Raw genomic sequence first — 21,283 nt, forward strand, 5'->3', positions numbered from 1 at the left:
TGATTTCCCCAGGCCCAAGGGTGTTTAAGATAAAACTTGGCACACTAGTAGTTCTATGACTAGTTTGTTGAAAAGAATAGAGTTGTATTGTCACTGTGCCCACTGTATATTTTACAGTCATGTTGGACCATTTTTATGAGTCACGGTATCTACTGCATGTGGTAATTTTATTGGCATCTATAATTTTAACTTGAGTGTTAATTTTGGCAGTCCAGAGAACAAAAACAGTCTGACTTTAGTCCAGGGGAACAAAGCTGAGCAAGACTTTGAATTAGAAAGAGTAAATTATGAAGCCTTTATTACAAAGGGAAAAATTAATAGCCAATATAGTTTGCTATTCTTTTTAACATTAAAGCCGACTTTCTCAGTTTGGATGAGCATTAATATTGAGCCTTAGAATTTGACAGCCTGAAGGAATCTTTGAAATCATTTCATCCAAACTCATCTTACAGATGAAGAAGCAGACCCAGAGTGATAATTGTATTTTGTTATAAGAGACCGGGCACTTATCCCAAGTGCCTTTTTGTGTGGGGAGTTTCCCCATTGTAAATCAGTACAGTTTCAGAACTGCATTTGTAAGTACAGGTAGGTTGCTTTGGTTCATGCACTTCCTTGGGTCAAAGGTAACTGTTCAATCCAGAGGACAGAGTAAATTGACATTTACCATGAAAAAAAGTATTTAAAAATAAACAGAAAAACAGGATAATTCAAATAGAATGCTGATGCTTGGGGAAAAAAACATTATTTAAATAAGGCTAACTTAGACGATGGACTTTCAAGGTTGTAGTTTATTATGATGTGGTGCACCTAGAAAAATTATGGCTTTCCTTTTCTTATACATCTGTATGAAGATGAATACTCCAGATGGAAAACAATAGATTTATGTTTGCATTTCTAGTAGGTATCTTTTGGAAAGCTACAGACGTCATCTGGGAAAGGATGAATATAAGTTGTCATGAAAGTCATGTATTTTTAGAAGTTGTGTTACCTGCTTTTTCCCCCACAAATAGAACCAAGATAGGAACAATTTTGGAACTTGAGTGCCTAAAAGTATTGGGTATATAATAGGTACTTAGATACATTTCTTGAAAGAAGAATTATGTGTGAGAGAGGGTTTTTTGTTTGTTTTTTTTTTAAATAATTCCAGCTAAAGTAACTGGCCAAGAGTTGGAAGGGAGAATAGATAGAAGAATTTAAATAGTAAAAATGTATGTGCGTGATAAAGATATATCTGAGGTAGAAGTAACTAGCTGTACACGATAAAAGACAGAGAAAGTCAGCATATGCATGATTTTTGCCTGTTGTCCAGACCCTCTTTGTTAATTTGTTAATCGCCTGGGCGATTGTAATAGTCACGGGTTTGTTCTCCAAAGTTTGCCAAAGAGTGATTTTGTAACATGACTATGTCATGTAGTTCAGCTGTATAAACACATGCAGTGGTTCCCCATCAGCGTTAAGAGTAAGATCTAAGTCTTCTGGTCAACCAGGATCTAGCTTCTACTTTTTCTCCATCTCACCGCCAGCCTCTTCCAGTGGTGCCAAAATCACCCCAGCTCCCGAGGCCTGGCATGCTGCTTCATGCTCTGTACATGCTCTCTCCTGCCTCTAGTGTAGTCTCCATCCTCCACTCCGCTCATCACCACTGGGCAAATGTATCTTTGTCCTCATGCTTATCAGCTGACAAGTACCTTACATGAAACCAATGTCCAGATGTTCACCAAGGTATTTTAAATTTAATGCTAAATGCTCTTAAAAATCACAGAAGTTTACTTACAATGGTAATATTTTCATGTCTTCTCACATTTTAAATTCACTTACCAGAAATTTATTGCATACTCTGTCCAAGGCACTGTGCTTGGTTTCATCGGAACCATCCTGGAGTTAACAAATGTTCCATGAGGACTGGATTGAAATGGATGTTTGTAAGAAAATAAAGCTGAAATAAAACCTATTTACCCCTTCTTTTTAGAACAATAGGACACAATTATTGCAATTTAGAAAGAATTTATTAGCTCTCAAAGTAGCTATGAGTTTTTAGATGAGTTGTCTTTATGAATGTGTTCAGAACTAATTCTGACAATAGAAAAATTTATCCTATAAATTATAGACAAGTAACAGTTCATAGTTTATGCAAAATGTGGTACATTCTGTGAATTCTGGTGACTAACAATATTTTAGCAGTATTTATATTCCTGTTTTCTTTGACTGTAAGGGTGGTCCAGTTGGAAGAATTTTCTAGTAGCATATTTTAATAATAACTAGTTGACTCATTAAGCAGGTCTGATATAAGATCCACAGAAAATCGTGATAAACTTGAATAATGTGTTATATTGTTTGAGAGATACCTATGATTCCTTTAGTATGAATCTTAAATGCATGTCCTAGCCTTCACTTAATATATAGTTATTTTTTTGTGGTAACCGCTGTGTTTTGGGTGATTATTGTTCATGAAATTAATAGGGGGAGTCTTAGCAATTGCATATAAGTTAGGTGTATTTGGTCTCTTGTTACATTTTCTATCTGTTTTGCAATTATTTAGTAAGATATATAAATAAAATCACAGTCCTTTAAATACCCTGAGGAATTCCTTGGGTTATGTCATAAAAGGGTATTCATTCATTCATTCAACACATTTATTGGATGTCTGGTCTAAGCTCTGCATCATTCTAGGCTCTGGGAATGTAGTGGGAATGTGGCATGCATGTGTCCTTCTGCCATAGAGCTTATATTCTCGTGGGTGAGACAGTACATGAGTACACACAAACACACATGCACACACTCAGAGAGTGAAGACAGTAACTTGCTTAGAGTCTGGTACCAATTTCAGTGTGTGTGGTTTTTCCACACCACCAGCAATTCTCCAACACCAGGTGGTGAGTGGTGGGGGGACGGTCCCAGCAGTGGGAGGATATGCTCAGACCCTGTGGGTCACTGTAGGCCTGGTGAGGAATTCCAATTTCCTTCTAGGTGCAATAGGCAGACACTGTAGGATTTTATGCGGAGAAGTGGTACGTTTTATGCTTTTCTAAGAAGGCCTGGTTGCTCTGTGCAGAAGACAGTGTCAGGGCAGGAGGGAAAGCTGAGAGTCATGCAGCCGTTAGGATGGGCTAGGTGAGAGGTGATGGTGGTTTGGTGTAGGGAGGAAGTGGAGGGAAGAGATCCAGGAAGCATTTGGACTTAGAGCAAACAGGATTGCCGATGGGGCTGGGGGTGGGAAGAGAGTGGAAAATCATTTATCTTAGTGCAGTATAGAAAAACAAGATGACGTGGAGATAGTCACTTAGAGAATCCGAATTCCATGTTGCCCTATATCCTGAGTTAAAAAGTTATTGCACATATTCATTATTATAGTGGAAGTGAGCTTTTCCAAAACAAATGCAATTCAGACACTTAAAGCATGCTGTTGCTTATATTTGGCTGCAAGAAATGAAAAGAAATTAGAAGATGGCAGTTAAACTAAACAAGTGATTTCAGCTAAAAGCATAAGGACAAGCATGACCTAAACTAGTTAATTTTGCTAATAGACATTTCTTTTTTACAGAGAGAGCAAGTTTCCTGTAACCTATACAAATCAGAAAATAGACCTGCATTTAAAAAAGAAAAATCATATTTGGTAATTTTGTATTTTTCATCTTCTGAGAAATCCTTAATTATGATAGGAAACTTTTAGAAGGTGTTAACCTCCCAAATATGGGGACATGCTTTGATCTCCCCCTTTGCCAGCTGACCTCACCTTCCTTTTCATCTGATTTACAAAATAATTCCAGGTAACTTTGAGGTCCCCATTGCCAGCCTAGCACCTCATCAAGAAACCTGGCCTCAGTGTCCTCATCCTCTCCTATAGAGACAGAAGGAATCACAGAAGAGAGCTTTGGAGTGGCTGTGGCTGAGTTACAGGGCCCCCTTTTGGGGAGGGGAGAGATGAACAGGTATAGCTCCAAACCCACACCTGTACTCATCTCGCCGCCACCACTAGTTCATCTTTTACACGTTAGGCTTTAGAATAATATTTTGTTTGAATTGAAGGGTACAACAGTTTTTTTAAAGATCTAAATACACTCTTTTAGGCCGTAGCACACTTACCCACAGAGATGATCCCAGCCCACAGAATTCTGTCATTTTTGAGTCACGAATATGAATTAAGCTTCAGTACCAGCCAGTGAATGAAACTTGCATTCACAATAACAGCCCTAAATTTCATGTTCTACCTACCCCACCAAATATTTTCAGGAATCTCTCAGAGGCTTCTCTTTATGATACTTAATATCCCAAAGCCCCAGAAGTTTGTGGATTCTAAGTGAGGTCATTTCCTGGTTTGTGCTGATTTTTGTGTTTGCTGGCCTTCTCCTCTGGTTCTTGGGAAAGTTGCTTTCTTCATACCCGTCTTACAGAGAATGGAGCCACAGCAGAGCTGATTGGAGACCCAAGGGGTGCATGAGAGAGGAGAGCATTGAACTTAACTGGGTTTGTTGGGGGGAAGGTCAGGTCTTTGACACTGGGGTCCTGGTGCACTTGTTAGTCTTATCTCCTCACCTGGTGGTTTTCATTCCCAGGCCCTGTTGCCTGGTTTCATCCACCAAACCATTTCCCATTCAGTCCATTAAAGCAGGGTTCAAGTTCTTTCTCAAAGGGACTCTGGACTCCCATCAAACGAGGGGTTGTGTCTGGGCATAGCTTTTAGTGCCCAGTGTGCCCAGACACCTTCTGGAGAGGGTGTTGCTTAATGCTACAGGCTGACCCTAGTGCCAGTTCTGGCTAGCTGTGGTAGCTTATTACAAAAGGGAAATCACGCTTAGGAAGCAAAAGAGGGGAGATTATGTAAGTACATGTGGGAAATATGCTAAGATGCTCACAGGTGTTCTACTCTGCTGATAGTTTTCACCCTTTGTGTAGGGCCTTTTTTCAAGTAGGGCCTTACAGAACCCCAAAATATAAAATGGGGTATCCACATGCCAGGAGTGGACTTTCCTGCTCTCCCAGCCTCACCCTCTGTAGGGGTGCTCCAGACTCAGAAATCTTTCCAGGGAATTCTAGGAATCCTTCTAGCATAACTTGAAAATCCGCAGACTGTGAGGTAAAGATCATAAAGATACAGGAATAAAGACAGATGTTTGCACTGCATGTTGACGCCTCCTCAACAGCCAGTCAGTTAGCCCCCTCACCGCCGGCTCTTCAGCCTCTCTTGCCTCCATTCGCTCTCTTAGATACACACATGTGCAGGAAGCCACAACCCCCGCTGCCCTCTCAGCTCCTCCCGTCCATTCTCTACGTGGCCACCTGAGTCATCTTTCTGAATTCACATCTGACTTTGTCATTTCTTAAATTCCTTCTATGGCTCGCCACCCCTCATAGGATGAAGGCCTTAGGCACTCAGCTTTTTCCTCTGGTTGTCCATGCATACCTATAGGCCTGCTCCACTACTTCCCAGAAACACTTGCTTGTAGTTCCTACAACCTCTTACGTCACCCCAGTCTCCCAGCCGCCAGACACACCCCTGCTTCATCATTGGATTCAGGCTGCACATCCTAGGTAGAACATTCCCTTACCTCCTTCTTCTAAGCCCCCCACGCCCAGGTGGTGTGTACTGTCCTCCACTCTCTGCTCTAGAGTAGGTGTTCATCCTTCTTTGGTACACCCTGAACTTTGCTTTACTTGTCTGTCTCCTCCACTTGAATAAAAACTCCTTGAGGGCAGAGGTGTTTTCGAGAGGGGGCCTTATTCACGTTCCCAAAGCCCCCAACAGATACCTGAGCTGTAAAGGGCACTCACCATTTGAATGAATGAATCCTCAATTGCATTTGTCAAGATGTAAATGGCAGTTGATAAATAAATCAGCTCCACGTTAATAGAAACAGAGATCATTTTGCAAAGTCTTTTTGTTGTAAGCTTTCCCGTAAGATGTCTATTTAAATGAGTGGTCAGGTTTTAAAGGCAAAGTTTTGTCAAAACAACTGGAGCTTCCACTGGTTTGCGGAAGTCTTTCCACCTAATTGGAACAGTTATATGAACAAATGTCGGTGTTTGGAGTTGACTGTATTCATAATACAGGAACTAGGTGAGAGTCACAGGAGGGGCGTGTATGTGTGAAGGTGTGTGTATGACAAATAGCCAGGTCATTTAATGAACTGCTCACTTGAAAATTGTCTTTCTGCAGGTGATGTATCACCAATCAGTATGTCTCCCATCAGTCAATCTCAGTTTATTCCACTCGGGGAAATCCTTTGCTTGGCCATCTCAGCAATGAACTCGGCACGAAAACCTGTCACCCAAGAAGCACTGATGGAGCACCTGACCACATGTTTCCCAGGTAATGGGAAAGGAACATAGCACCTTCCAAATGCACGGTGTGCTCTGACTGCTCCAGGACTGCAAATGGATAGTTTCTCTCATGTTTAAATCTAATAGGGAAAAAAAACACACAACTCTGCCAAAATTGACCAGAAACTTTTTTTTAGTTCTGTAATTAAAAATTAAGGCACCTGTGTTACTTCAAAAATAATTTGCCTTTTTTTAGCTGTAATACTTTTTTAATTGACACTGAGAAAAAGAAATTAAATCAGAATCCATGAGGAATTCTGGCAATAACGACCAAGATTCCATTCAGCCTTTGCAACACAACCTTCTTTAAATACATGACTATCATGATTCATGTGAGGGAGTCAGAAACAACTGAAAATGTTAGTCCTAAGGGATTAAACTACAGAGAGAATAATGTCAGAAATAAACGTATCTTGCATGCTTCTGTCATGGCTTGATGAATTTTAAGAATACGATATTTGATAAATTAGTTAAGATCTCATTTTAAAAGAAAAAAATAAAGTAAATTTCTCTCAACTATTATAAAAAGAAGACAGTAGCCCAGCTGCTGTGTGAATAGCATTTGATGCCTCCAGTGCTAGAAGATGTTAGAAATGGTCACAAGCTAAAGAGCACACGCCCCATCTCAAGAGGCAGCCCACTACTCACCTCCAGTGTACTCCCTTCCCCACCCAAAAATGTTAAGACCCAGCTGGGGTTGCCAAATCTAATTTTTCACGAGAATCTAGAAATTCAATTTTATGTGAAATCTGTAGATTGCCTTAAATATTGACAATGGTGTGTCTGTGCATTTTAATATGTGCATGCCAGTGACATGTAAGAAAACACGTTATTAGGCCACCAGTTTGCCAGCTTGCTTTGGACTCAACCTATACCTAGACTAAAATAGAGCTTACGTTGAAAACAAATACTTCACATGTTTTTCATTCAACCAAGAAGAGACCTTAGTAAATGTAAGCTGTTGGCTGTATAATTAAGGTTTACTACAAAAAATGTGGGCAACAAACATTTGTAGAACATCAGTGACATACAACAATCAACACTTATTTAGCTCATGTGTCTGTGGGTTATCCAGGGGTCAGCTGATTCAGACCGGTCTTAGCCAGGTGGCTCTGCTCCATCTGTACGCCATCCTCTTTGGAAAAGGTGACAAGCAGAGTCTATTCCATTCATTGGAATGGCAGAGGCACAAGAGAGCCAGCTCAGGTGCTCAAGAGCTCATCAGCCCATTGGTCATGCCACACTCACTAACATATCATTGGCAAAGTGAACCCAGCCAAACTCAAAGTCAAGCTGTGGGGAAATGCATCCCACCCATGGGAGGAGGGCAGAAAGACTACTTTAAACAAAATAGTAATCTACCATATTGAGTCTCCCCACTTTTCCTTTTGCCCCAGAGGAACTTTGTATTTCTCTTCCGGTGATTTTTCCTCCTCTTTCAGTTTTCTAATTAATATGTGTTATGTGTACTGTTTAAAAACTCTAACATGAACCTACTCTTCCAACCTATAAATTACCTTAAATTTTGTAACATTTTATCATCTCTGAATGTTCCTCAGTCTGATTGTTTGTCTTTCTTTGTTAACTTCCAGGGAAACCCTTTCCTTTCAGTAGTAAGGTAAGAAAGAGATCAGGTTTCAGCCCTATTTGGATGTAAAGCTTATCTTTGTTCTTTAAGCTCTCAAAATCTGAATTCATGAACTTTGGGAGTAGAAGCTGGAAGCGATGGGACATGTAAATGTTAAAAATATCAGACACAACCATATAGTTTTTTTAGGTGATCACCCTGGATTTCATAGACGATTGAAAATATTGGTCATTATACAAGAGCTTACTAATAATAATCGAGATCAGTGACTTTCAGTTAAAGCTTGGAAAACACACAGGTAGAAGTATGGAAAATGTATTGAACAGGGAATGTTTTTAGTTTTTTTTTTCCAAATTAAAATGTTTTCAAAAAATTATTTGATTGATATATTTGCAAATCCAAGACATAAAAACTTTAGATTTAAATTCTCAATGGAAACTCTTATTGCTTCATTTGGGAACAGAGCTTATTCGTAATGGTAAGGAATGATTACATTGTAGTCATGATTCTGTGCAGTTTTGTTAGTTTTCTAAGCTCATTACTTGGAAGGCCTACAATCAGCAAATTCTATAATACAGTTAAATTTTTGCTTTATAGTAATAGCCATTTTTATGAATGACACTTCAGCTTTCCTTTATTATAGCAGCATAGTAAACTCAATTGTGAATTCTTATATATGAGCCTTACTATTTTTGGAAAAATTGCTTTCTGTTAGAATATTGATTGAAAGTATGCCACCATGTAAAATACACTCAGTTTTAAATATGGGTTTGTTATCTGAATTGCTGGGCTGTACAGCTCCAGTGGTATCATTCGTGAGACTGCAGAGTGAATAGTGCCTCATCTCCGGAGCTGCATTCTGTATGAATGGAGCCCCCTGACGTTCTGCAGGAGGCCCTGGCTGACATTGGCGCTTAGCAACTTTCAGGGTTAGGTGCTTTCAGGGTTGCTTCTTTCAGGGGCAAGCATATTTTGCTTTATGATGGTTCTCAAGAATTGCATAGATATGGTTTGGGTTATAGCACTAATTCAATTGGAATTCATTTTTGTATTGTACAGAATCTCTCATAAAATTAAAGAAGAATATTTATTATCCCAGCCTTACAATCATTTGCATAACATCAATGTACGTTTCTCAAGAGTAGAGCCTTAGACTCAAAGGAAACTAGGCAGATCAAAAATTAAATACTTACGTTAAGCAATGCATTATTCATACGCAATGTTATCTTTTCTACTTGAGCCACTAAGGATGCCTTCTGAAGATGGTAGCACAAACAGGTGTGTGTGTGTGTTACATTAGAGTCATGAACTGTCTCCCCTTGAGAACTCCAGGCCATTTCTAGTGCTTTCTCATCCCACCTTCATAGTTTTGGAAGGATTGGGGAACTTTGAACTTCTCAGCTTACCCAGCTGTTCTAGGTTGCTATACAATGTTCTTTGAAGGTAAGCTGGGTTTCCATGGATCCTGACCCAAAGTTTAGACTACTACTAGCTAATATTTATTGAGAACTCACTATGTGTCATGCACTGCTGTACAAGGTATGATCAAAAGATACAGTGAATGTTTAAATTAAAAAAAAATATTACAGTAAAAGACACATTGCCATTAATTCCCCTCAAAATACTCCCCCTTGCTTCAAACACACTTATCCCATCATTCTTGCCACTTTCTGAAACAGTTTTGGAAGTCCTGTTTCATGAGTGTCTTTACTTCATTCTCCATTGTGACAGCACTTCATGTCACACATCGCTTCTGGTACGGCAATTTCTGTCAAATGAAAACATTACGGCGTGTCCTCATCCACCTTATTCACTGGATCTGGCACCGTGCGATTTCTGGCTCTTCCCCAAAGTCAAAATGACCATGAAAGGTAAAAGTTTTTAATCAATTCAAGACATTGAGGTGGCCACGACAGCACAACCAAAGACACTCACTAAAGAGGACTTCCAGAACTGCTTCAGAAAGTGGCAAGAATGATTGCACAAGTGTGTTCGAAGCGAGGGGGTGTATTTTGAGGTGGATTAATGACAACGTGTCTTTCACTGTAATAAATTTTTTTTGTTTAAACATTCACCATATTCTTTGATCACGCCTCGTACATACATTAAACTCCTTCAAACTCGCAACAACCCTGTGAGGGTACGTACTATTATGGTCCACATTTTGATGATAGCAAGTAGAGGCTCAGAGAGGTTAAGCAAGTTGTCTGACTTACTTAAGGTGATACGGTTGTATAAGTTTTCTAGAGCAGCCATAACAAAACAGAAATGTATTGTCTTACCATTCTGGAGGCTAGAAGTCCAAAATCAAGGTATCAGTAGAGTTGGTTGGTTCCTTCTGAAGACTGTGGGGGAAGAATTTGTTCCAGGCCTCTCTCCTTGGCTAGTAGATAGCTGTCTGCTCTTCACACTGTCTTCTCTCTCTGCATGTCTCTATGTCCACATTTCTTCCCCTTTTAAGATGGAACCAGCCGTGTTGGATTAGGGCCCACCTGATGGCCTTGCTTTAACTTGATTGTCTCTTTAAAGACCTGATCTCCAAATATGGTCACATTCTGAGGTGGGGAGAGGGGTTAGGACTGCAAAATATGAATAGCAGGGGATAACACCAATACACCAACAGTGATGGATTTCAATCCATCAGTCTGTTTCTGGATCCCAAGCTTTCAGTCTCTACTAAAATTGTGATTTTTGTGGGTCAGACACGATTGAATATTGGCAGTATGATTCAACCTGACCTATCTGCGAATTATAATCACGCACCACATACGACATTTCTGTCAATGACAGATCGTATATAGGATGGCGGTCCCGTAGGATTATAATGGAGCTGAATTTCCTGTAAGAAATGGAAGGGTATGTGGTTTAGGAAGATTTTTTCTTTCCCCTCTGATGGGAGCAATATCTGTGGAGGTTGGCAGAGATTCCCTCTCACTCACAGCAGCTAAATTTTGAGTACGCAGATTATATCCCAGTCAGTCAGCCACCGGCCTGTTTCAGCACAAAGGAGCTTCCCCTCAGCGCTACATATTCAGAGGGCGCTACAGCCCTCCCAGACCTAGCTCGATGGTCTTCAGAGTACATTGCTGTAAATTCTTTGTAAGATACTGTGTAAGGACACAGGTCCACAAGACCTACCTTACCAGGTAGGAGGTGCCACTGCCACGGTAGTAAAAGCTATCTGATGGTGCGGAGCCAGCCTGTCCCTGTACTTCAGAAATATTTTCATGTTGTAATGATGTAGAGCATAGATACATTTTCTTTCTTCCATCAGTTCAATACCAGAGAAAGCCCTTGGTGCCAGATAGCACAAAAAGGAAATTTTCAAAGTCAAAATGTTGAATCCTCAGTTCTACACCCTCTACATTTCAACACCCTCTTTTATCATGAATACAGCAAAGTTCCTTAATCTGACCACTGCTCCAACATGCAGTAGCCAAAACCACATTGCGTGACAGTCCCCTGCATTCCTTCATCTCTCCATCCTAGTTTCTTATTCCTATTGATTCTCAGGCCACTTTTCACTCTCTCCTGGCAGTCACTGTTGTGGTGATCTGTGTCTTATCCAGCCAGTTTCTCCTCGCTATTTCCAGTCAATCCAGCCCACCTCCCTGTTCATGCTGTATAGCACTGGCAGCTTCGATGTCCTATTTCTGACCCTGTCAGAAGGAAGCAAGGGGAGGGCTTGTGGGACAGTTTTTATAAAGTCTACAGTAGTGAACAATGGTGCCCTTGGCCATCAGTCACTCACCACCCACTCACTGACTCACCCAGAGCAATGTCCAGCCCTGCAAACTCCATTCATGGTAAGTGACCTACACAGATGTATACCATTTTTTATCTTTTATGTCATATTTTTGCTGTACCTTTTCTATGTTTCAATACACAAATACTTACCATTGTGTTACAGTTGCCTCCAGTATTCAATACTGTGATATGCCATACAGGTTTGTAGCCCAGGAGCAACAGGCTATATACCATATAGCCTAGGTGTGTAATAGGCTATACCACCTAGGTCTCTGTAAGTGCATTCCTTGAGGTTCACACAATGACAAAATTTCCTAACAATACGTTTCTCAGAACATATGCCCGTAGTTAAGTGACGTGTAACTATAAATCATTCAGGTCAATCTTATAAAATATTATCACCCTCAATGTGCCTGGCACTGAGGAATGGAGAATACTCAAGAAATAAATAAATGTGCTACAGCCTGGAGAATTTATACTCTCTTAAGTGTGTATGCTCCTAAGTCTAAGTCTATCTCTTAAAGTAGACAAGGCATAAACATGCACACAGAACCCTTTGAAGTAATATCAGTTACTGTAATATCAGTTACTGTACAAAGGGGTATCTATGATTTTCTTCTGGAATTTATATTCTAGCAAATATGGCAAGTTTCGACTCAGTGACCAGAAAGATGTAGAGCATCTAAGCTTTCACTAGAGTATTTATTAGGGCTCTCTGGTTACGGATGAGAAAAACCACCCCCATCCTGCTGACTTACGCCAAGGAGAAAGAGCTAACCTGAATTTCACCAGGTCTGTAATCACTTTAAAAATTGAAAGTTCTGATTTCAAAATTGGAGAGTACATCATAAACAATGGTCAAGTCCAGGTGCCCTTTTATATAATTTATAGAATTAAGTTTATTAATTAAACTCAATCTTAAAAAAATGCCCATATAGAGTAGCTCCATATATGTAGCCCTCTATATAGGTTAGATTTGTTTTTCAATTCCAAGATGGCTATTTCAATCATTTCCCTAGTTGCTTTTATTGACAAAGTCTTTGTACATTTATATCATATCATGTAAAATAATTTTCATTTCCCCCCCTCATTTAAAAATATTCTGTCTTTGATTATTCAGTTCAGTAAAGGTTTCTAACAACAGTAGCAACCTAACTCTAGCTATGCATCTCTCTGTTCCCATCTCTTACATTTTCCCATTCAATCGGTAGTAATATTCATAAGAGCCATTGGGGAAAGCTAGTACTCACGCTAAACTTAAGGAACACTTTGGAATCCTGCTCACTTGCTGTATAATAACACTTTGAAGCTTGGCCAAATTAATAGGATTCTGTCTTAAGTCAGATTCTGCTGAAACAAAATATCATAGATTGGGTGGCTTCAACAAGACACATTTATTTCTCACAGTTCTGGAGGCTGGGACATCCAAGATCAAGGTACCTGCAGATTTGGTGTCTGGCGAGGAATCTCTTCCTGGTTTGTAGACAGCCGTATCCTCATATGGCAGAGAAGAGTGAGAGAGAAAGCGCGAGAGAGAGACAGTCCCTTCTTATAATATCACATCATGAGGGCTCCACCCTCATGACCTCATCTAAACCTAGTACCTCCCAAAGGTCCCACCATCTAATACTATCGAATTGGGGATTTGGGGCTGGAACATATGAATCTTATGGGGGGCAGAAGTGGAGGGGTGACAAGATTCCAGTCCATAGCAGGTTCTGAAAAATCAGGAATCAACACGTTTCCTCTTCATTCTCACGAGTGTGTTCTCTTGGTTTTAGGTGTTCCCACCCCAAGCCAAGAAATTCTACGGCACACCCTGAACACACTGGTACGGGAGAGGAAAATCTATCCAACTCCAGATGGCTATTTCATCGTGACCCCCCAGACTTATTTCATAACTCCTTCCCTCATAAGAACTAACAGTAAATGGTACCATTTGGACGAGAGGATACCTGACAGGTCTCAGTGTACCTCTCCACAACCCGGAACCATAACACCCTCTGCCTCAGGCTGTGTCAGGGAAAGGACATTACCCAGAAACCACTGCGACTCTTGCCACTGCTGCAGAGAAGACATGCACAGCATGCATGCATCAACTCTGCAGAGGAAACCTGCCAAGGACTGCAAAGACCCTTATTGCCCTCCTTCACTCTGCCAGGTACCACCCACTGAAAAGAGCAAAAGTACTGTAAATTTTTCTTATAAGACAGAAACTCTCTCAAAACCTAAAGATAGTGAAAAGCAGTCCAAAAAATTTGGGCTCAAGTTATTCCGGCTAAGTTTTAAAAAAGACAAGACCAAACAGCTAGCCAATTTCTCGGCCCAGTTTCCTCCTGAAGAGTGGCCCCTGCGAGACGAGGACACACCAACTACTATCCCTCGGGAAGTGGAAATGGAAATCATTAGGCGTATTAACCCGGACTTGACCGTAGAAAATGTCATGAGGCACACTGCACTAATGAAGAAACTTGAAGAAGAAAAAGCTCATAGGAGTAAAGCCGGGTCCTCGGCCCATCACAGCGGAAGAAGTAAAAAGAGTAGGACTCATCGAAAGTCGCATGGGAAGTCTCGGTCACACAGCAAGACACGAGTGTCTAAAGGAGACCCATCAGATGGTTCTCATCTGGATATCCCGGGTGATCGAGAGTATGACTTTTGTGACCCTCTTACCAGGGCTCCCAGGGAGGGCTGCTTTATCATTGAACACAAAGGAGAGAACTTCATCATGCATAGCAACACGAACATGATCGAGCCTCATTTCCCCATGACACCAGAATGGGATGTATCAGGGGAACTGGCCAAAAGGAGAACTGAGATGCCTTTTCCTGAACCTTCCAGGGGGAGCTCCCATTCAAAAGTGCACCGAAGCCACAGCCATACCCAGGACCGACGGTCCAGGAATGAGAGGTCCAACAAAGCCAAGGAGAGATCCAGGTCCATGGACAACTCCAAGGGCCCTCTGGGTGCTTCCTCTCTGGGGACGCCTGATGACCTGGCTGAAGGCTGCAGCCAGGATGACCAAACCCCCAGCCAGTCCTACATTGACGACAGTACTTTGAGGCCTGCACAGGCTGCTGGTCATCAAAGGGCTCACATTTTGTCCACAAGCTATAAAGAGGTGTGTATTCCAGAAATAGTCAGTGGCCTCAAGGAACCTTCCAGTGCTTGTAGCCTCTTGGAGCCAGGCAAACCACCCGAGAGTTTACCATCGTATAGTGAACTCAACTCTTGTCCAACCAAAACAGCTACGGATGACTATTTCCAGTGTAACACCTCCAGTGAGACGGTACTCACGGCGCCCTCGCCTCTGGGAAAAAATAAAGAGGACCATGACACTATGACCCTGGCAGAAGGGGTGAAAAAGCTGCCTCTATCGGATAGACAGGCCCCGCATTCCTCTAGGGAGCCTGTAGGGCACAAGGAGGAGTCGCCAAAGGGGCCAGGCGGCGGACTGGCTGCTTCAGGTACAGCGGCCGAAGGAATTGCCAATGGACGCCTCATCCAGCATCACAGCGCTGAGCCCAGCAGCCTGGACAAGAGGAAAGAGATATTCAGCAAAGACACATTGTTTAAACCTCTTCACAGCACCTTGTCTGTAAACAGCTATCACAAATCCAGCCTGTCCCTCCTCAAATCTCACCCGAAGACACCTGCCGACACACTGCCAGGCCGATGCGAGAAACTGGAGCCGTCTCTGGGGACCTCGGTGGCACAAGCCATGCCAACTCTCCAGCGTCAGCAGGAGTCGGGGGGGAACCAGGAAGCCTCTTTTGACTATTACAACGTCTCTGATGACGACGACTCTGAGGAAGGGGCAAACAAAAACACCGAGGAAGAGAAAAACAGAGATGATGTAGGCACCATGCAGTGGCTCCTCGAGAGGGAGAAGGAAAGAGACTTGCAGAGGAAATTTGAGAAGAACCTCACCCTTCTTGCCCCCAAAGAAACAGACAGCAGCAGCCACCAGAGAACCACTCACTCGGCCCGTCTTGACAGCATGGACAGCAGCAGCATTACTGTGGACAGTGGATTCAACTCCCCACGGTAGGGAGAGGCGTCTCTCTGCACACACATACACCTTCTGGGGCCTGGGGCTTTTTGCAAATCATTTGAAAAACTGATGCTTTCACAGTCTCAATTCTGTGGATGAGGGTTAAGAGTTGTGCGAGTTGTATTGTTAACAACCTGTTTCTGACTTCTTTTTCAGGAATTGAAACAAATGTTTCTGCAGCTGTAGAGATCACCAATCTGGACTGGTGGGTTGGCTCCTTCCCTCAAACTTGCATCAGTCCAATCTAATACCAACATTTCCCAGCATTTTTTTTTCTATGTTTATATTGCCACCATACTGATAAAGGAAGGGTTTGGTTTTTTTTTTTTTTTTTTAAGTCCTTCAGAAATAGTAACTTTTTGAGTAGAATGAGTGAGTAGTCAGTCAGTGGGTGGGTGGGATAGGGGCTGGGAGTAAATTATTTGACTCAAGGACAGGGGTCCCTCTAGTGAAAATATACAGGTGACTCTTGAACAACACAGGTTTGAACTGCACAGGTCCAATTATATACAGATTTTTTTTTCAATGAACGTTGTAAATGTGTTTTCCTTATGACTTTTTTAATAACACTTTCTTTTCTCTAGCTGACATTATTGTAAGATACAGTATGAAATATATATAACATACAAAATATGTGTTAATATGTGTTTATGTTATCCATAAGGTTTCCAGTCAAAAGTAGGCTATTTCTAGTTAAGTTTTTTGGGGAGTCAAAAGTTATAAACAAATTTTTGACTGCATCATGGTTGGTGCCTCTAACCCCTGTGTTGTTCAAGGGTCAACTGTAAAAGCAGATCTCAAAACCTTTCCAGTGGATCTAGAAGCTTACTGCCATTTTAATCCTGACTTTTTGTGTGGCCCACCCCCCTTGCTCATACACCTTCTTCTTACCTCTCATGTGTCTACAGAGAAATGGACCTTATTCCTCTCACAGACATATTGGGGGCCTGTGCCCTGTTAGATCAGAGCATGTGCCAGCACTGTTCTTTCTCTTTCTGCAGAATTGATACAACCTAATTATAATCCTCTAATCAGAGTCCCTTCTCTTTAGTAAGTGCTGGTAATTCAACAAAGGGTTGGCAGTTGAGAGTGTATAATGCCTGATGGTCAAGTTCAATACACTGAAGTGATTCGGGGTTAAGAAAGCAAAGGAGAGTCTATGCAACTTCCTTTTTTTCTCCTTAACTCTTCCTTCTCCTCAAAGAGCAACTCGGGACCTAATTTTCCTTCTAAATTCTACTCCAGATTGGTGACTCTGAGATGCAGAAATACTGTTGAGAAATTGACATTTCTCATTAGCTGTGATTCCCAAGATTTTATAATATTTATAACTTTAATAAGTATCCAGATATTATTATATACTTCATGTATTTATTTTAATTATTAAGAATTAAAATTAGTTCTATTGTGATTAGTTCACTGTATCTCTGGATAATTTGAGGACAGAGCATCCCAAAATTAGGATTGGGAATCGTTAATCTGTTTGTCCCATAGTAGGCCTTTGTTATTTCTTAAAGGGCTAGTTCCTTATTATCATTATTATTATTATTATTATTATTATTATTATTATTGTCATGTAACCATTTTTCCAAGTTAACACGTGTGGAAGTCTAATGTCTAAGCAGACCACAGAGCTGGCACTCTAGTTAAAGTGGATCCCAGATCTTTTCTGCTCATCCATTGAGGAGCCTAAGAGACCTCAGGGAGCATGGTACTCATTCTGGAAACTACTGGCCTGTGAAGTGACTTTTCCAAGAAATAATTTTTACTAAATATTTTTCTATTCCAAATCAAATCTTAATTTATTTACCAGTTATTTTGTATATCCTTTTCTTTCTTTCTGCTGCTCTTTTCTCCTCTTGAATTCCTAACAGAGGATACCATATAAGCATAAGTGACAGTCTGTAATTGATGGTAGAAGTTCAAAACCATCGCTTATAGGTTTGGTTTCTTTGCCTGTACCTTATATTCTACTATTTCTTATTATATAGACTCTACCCACCTAATATTTTTCACACACCAGTTTCCAACCCTTCATGTTGCCTCCTGGTTTCTGGACCTCCACAGAGGGAATGCTGCCATACTCCCAGAGATAGTTGCTAAGGAGATGTTGAGAGTAGCTGCTTAATGGGTTCTAACTCAAAAACCTACCACCACATAATATTGAAAGATTTTGTTTGTTTGGGGGCAAAGAAACAAATATTCATGAAATACTTGAACCAGTCTCTCCATAGAATATATTTTATCTCTAAGTTTGGCAGGTAGAGTATACTTTATGAATGGGACTATTTCTTGAAATATGTATTTTTGCATATCATTAATAATATAATTAAGGTTAAATGCGTTGTCATGGTAGAAGGTAAAGGTCGTTCTGAAGAGACAACCTTCACAAAATAGCTACATGTCTGTCCACTATTATTAGGAAGAATTTTCTCTAGGAATACATAGATCACCACAAATTTCATACAGCTAGAGAATCTACATAACAATTCTTTGCTGTATACCCCTTTCATGTTTAAAATACATTGGTTGGAAGCTAGATGACAAACTTATTTTCCATACCTATTTTTAAACTGTATTTTCTGTATGCCTCAATAAATTCACTAAGTTGCCTTTCTAATGCATGAGGATGGTCTATGCAGGAGAATATTTGAGTAATAGGGAGTTGTACTCTCCAGCATGAGGAGTATTGTAGCCAAATAGCATTATCATGCTGACCCCTCCCCACTGTTGTGAGATACAGGAATCATAAGTGGGCCATTTATTTGGGTCTTAACAGTAAATCACTGAGCAACTAAGATCCAACCGGGGGAAAAAAAGATAGACCAAAAAAAAGGTGATCGCCACACTTCCCAGCTTTCAATACTGGCTCAGAAGTCATGTTCAGCCACATTTTCAAAATTCTTCAGTCCCTGTTGTTGGGAACTAAAGAGTATTGAGAAGGGAAAAAGGTACAAACTTAAGCTGTGCCATAGCTGTGAGAAGCCTGCTACTCCACATCAGCCAAAAACTGGTTGATAAACATAATATGCAAATCAGAGGAACCAGAGGCTGCCAGGGATGTGTCTGCCTAATGTACTGCGTGAGATGTGCTGCCGAAGCGTAGGCCCATGGGAAAAACATACACCGGGGGGATAAACAACAGAGCTGCTGGGTTCAGTCCTTCTGCCTATAAAATCCTGAAATCTTATTTTTTTTTAAATTAAAATTTATTGGGGTGACAATTGTTAGTTAAGTTACACAGGTTTCAGGTGTACAATTCTGTAATGTGACATCATCTATATATCACATTGTGTGTTCACCACCCAGAGTCAGTTTTTTTTCCATCACCATATATTTGATCCCCTTTTACCCTCTTCTACCGTTCCCTTCCCCCCTTACCCTCTGATAACCACTAAACTGTTGTCTGTGTCTATGAGTTCACTGACATGTGGGATATAAAACTGAAAACAACAAAGGAACAAGACAAACAAATGAAGAAACAAAAACTCATAGACACAGACAATAGTGAAATCTTATTTTTAAGGTTGCGCTCTTATTTTTATTCTTATTCTTATTATTCTATTCTTCTTATTATTTTATTCTATTCTTATTAGCGCTCTTATTTAAAAAGTAAGAACTTTTAAATTTGAGGAACATTTTTACTCCTAATACTCCATCTCCAGTAACTTTTTTTTTTTACCATCATATCCAGAGCCCTCAACATGAATGTCACACACTATACTCAGTATTGCACCAATAATGAAATATATCCTTCGGAGAAACTGGACTACTGTCTATATTTATCACTATTAATATCTTGGCTATGGTTACAGAGGCATCTTAGAGCGCAGACAGCTACAAACTGACATGATGTATTGCAATGATGTGTGTTTACAGTGCCTGATACAGTACCTGGCATACAGCAGGTACTTGATAAATGTTAAGCCCGTGCCTTAAAAGCTGGTTTAACGTGGGTCCTTTGGCCCTTCAAATGCTGTTTTCCCACAGAAAAGATATCATTAGTAATGTAGATTCCCAAACCAACCCACAGTAGCTACTTCATTCATTACATGCCAGAAGTACAACAGAAATAATTTATATTTGTCTAGCTTTTTAGTGTACAAATTCTTCATTGTCACAGATTTCTTCTTCACAGTCACTCTATGAGTAGGTAAGTCATGTAACTCTCTTGATTTTAGAGATGAGGCGGTCCAATACCGTAAAAGGTACTATCATGATTTAGAATGAAACTGAAGGAATGTCTCATGAAAGCTCTGGGGTCCCACAGGTGTATTGCCTTTCTTCCTTCTTCTCCCTGGCCCTATGCCTCAGCTGTAGTGTTGGCAAGCCACCAATGAGCTTTCTTAGGGAACATGTATGGCAGGTAAGTAGGCAAGTCTAGCCCTTTCTGTCACTTTAGCGATATGTTGAGTATTCTTTAGGTATGCCCAGATTTACCATAAGTATAATGGAAGAACTTGACTTATTTCTATAAATGTTTTTAACCTTCTGGAGAGACCCTCGGCATTCAAGAAAGGTCCAATTTTCTTTTTGGTAGTGGATGAACCAGTTTTTTTGGAACAATTAACTTCTGGCTCCTTTATGAGAAGCAAACTGAAGGCCAAGAAGCAAACAAGTGGTTAGGATGAAATAACCTGTTAGTAAGGGCTGCCAAGATCTAGGGTTCAGACAAAATTGCCATCAATTTAGGATGGGAGTGAGAGGCAGCTAGGATGTCTGCTATAGTACTTTGACCTGTTGACTAGCTTCAGCAAGCTTAAATCAGTTATGGAGACCAGCTCTCATCAAATATTTTATAAACCTTGAATCTGTCCAATAGGGTGAATATTTTTTATGAAATTTATTGGGGGTGACTTTGGTTAGTAAAATTATATAAGTTTCAAGTGTACGTTTATATAAAACATCATCTTTATATTGCTTTGTGTGTTCACCACCCAGAATCAGTTCTTTTCCTATCACCATATATTTGACCCGTAGAGTGAATATTTTGAACATTATATGGTTTCTTCAGTCTCTTTGTAAGTTGGTAAGTTTATTACTGTCATTTTGAAGGCCGTGGACGTGAAACCCATTCATTTCCCACAATTAGACCAAGTAATTTTATTTCTGCTATTGCACTACACATTTGAAATGTTAAATGTTCTAAATTTTCTTGGAGCAATAAAATACATTCCAGTATTTCTAACTTAGAAACTTGAAGATAAATCAAAATACCAAAGCCTTTAAGTCACCTCTACTCCATAAGAATCCTTTAAAATATAAAATATTCCTACCAAAGTAGGGGAGTACGGATAAATGTAAACTTCACAAATGAATGGGACGCATCTAAGATTCCTTATCTGAAAATATAATGTATTTTAACTAAAGTGTTAAAATTTGAAACAGAACTAGATGAAGATGTTTAAAAAGAATTTTATTTCCATCAGTACGGCAAATTAGCCGGTGGCATGCTTGAAGTCCACCAAAGTCAAAATCTGCTAATCAAGAATGAAAACAGAAGCATTAGGGTATAGTTATTGAGTTTATTAAGGAGCAATATATCAATAAAATTCCAGACTGAAATGAAATCATTA

General features: G+C 40.3%; 1 protein-coding gene across 4 annotated transcripts in view; it reads left to right on the forward strand.

The window, feature by feature from the left end:
* The window catches only part of STOX2 (storkhead box 2), a 113,482-nt gene that overhangs the window by 85,407 nt on the left and 6,792 nt on the right, over positions 1-21,283 (forward strand). For 2 of the 4 annotated variants that reach the window (XM_081045718.1, XM_081045717.1), the window contains exons 2-4: positions 3,542-3,613; positions 6,155-6,307; positions 13,435-15,700. In XM_081045718.1, coding sequence (XP_080901844.1) covers positions 6,175-6,307; positions 13,435-15,700 — 2,399 coding nt within the window. In that variant the 5' untranslated portion in view covers positions 3,542-3,613; positions 6,155-6,174. The remainder of the gene's footprint in view (positions 1-3,541; positions 3,614-6,154; positions 6,308-13,434; positions 15,701-21,283) is intronic. The other 2 variants (XM_081045715.1, XM_081045716.1) reach the window with 1 other exon arrangement.

The sequence above is a fragment of the Rhinolophus hipposideros genome (assembly GCF_964194185.1).
Source record: "Rhinolophus hipposideros genome assembly, chromosome: 4".
Classification (NCBI taxonomy): domain Eukaryota; kingdom Metazoa; phylum Chordata; class Mammalia; order Chiroptera; family Rhinolophidae; genus Rhinolophus; species Rhinolophus hipposideros.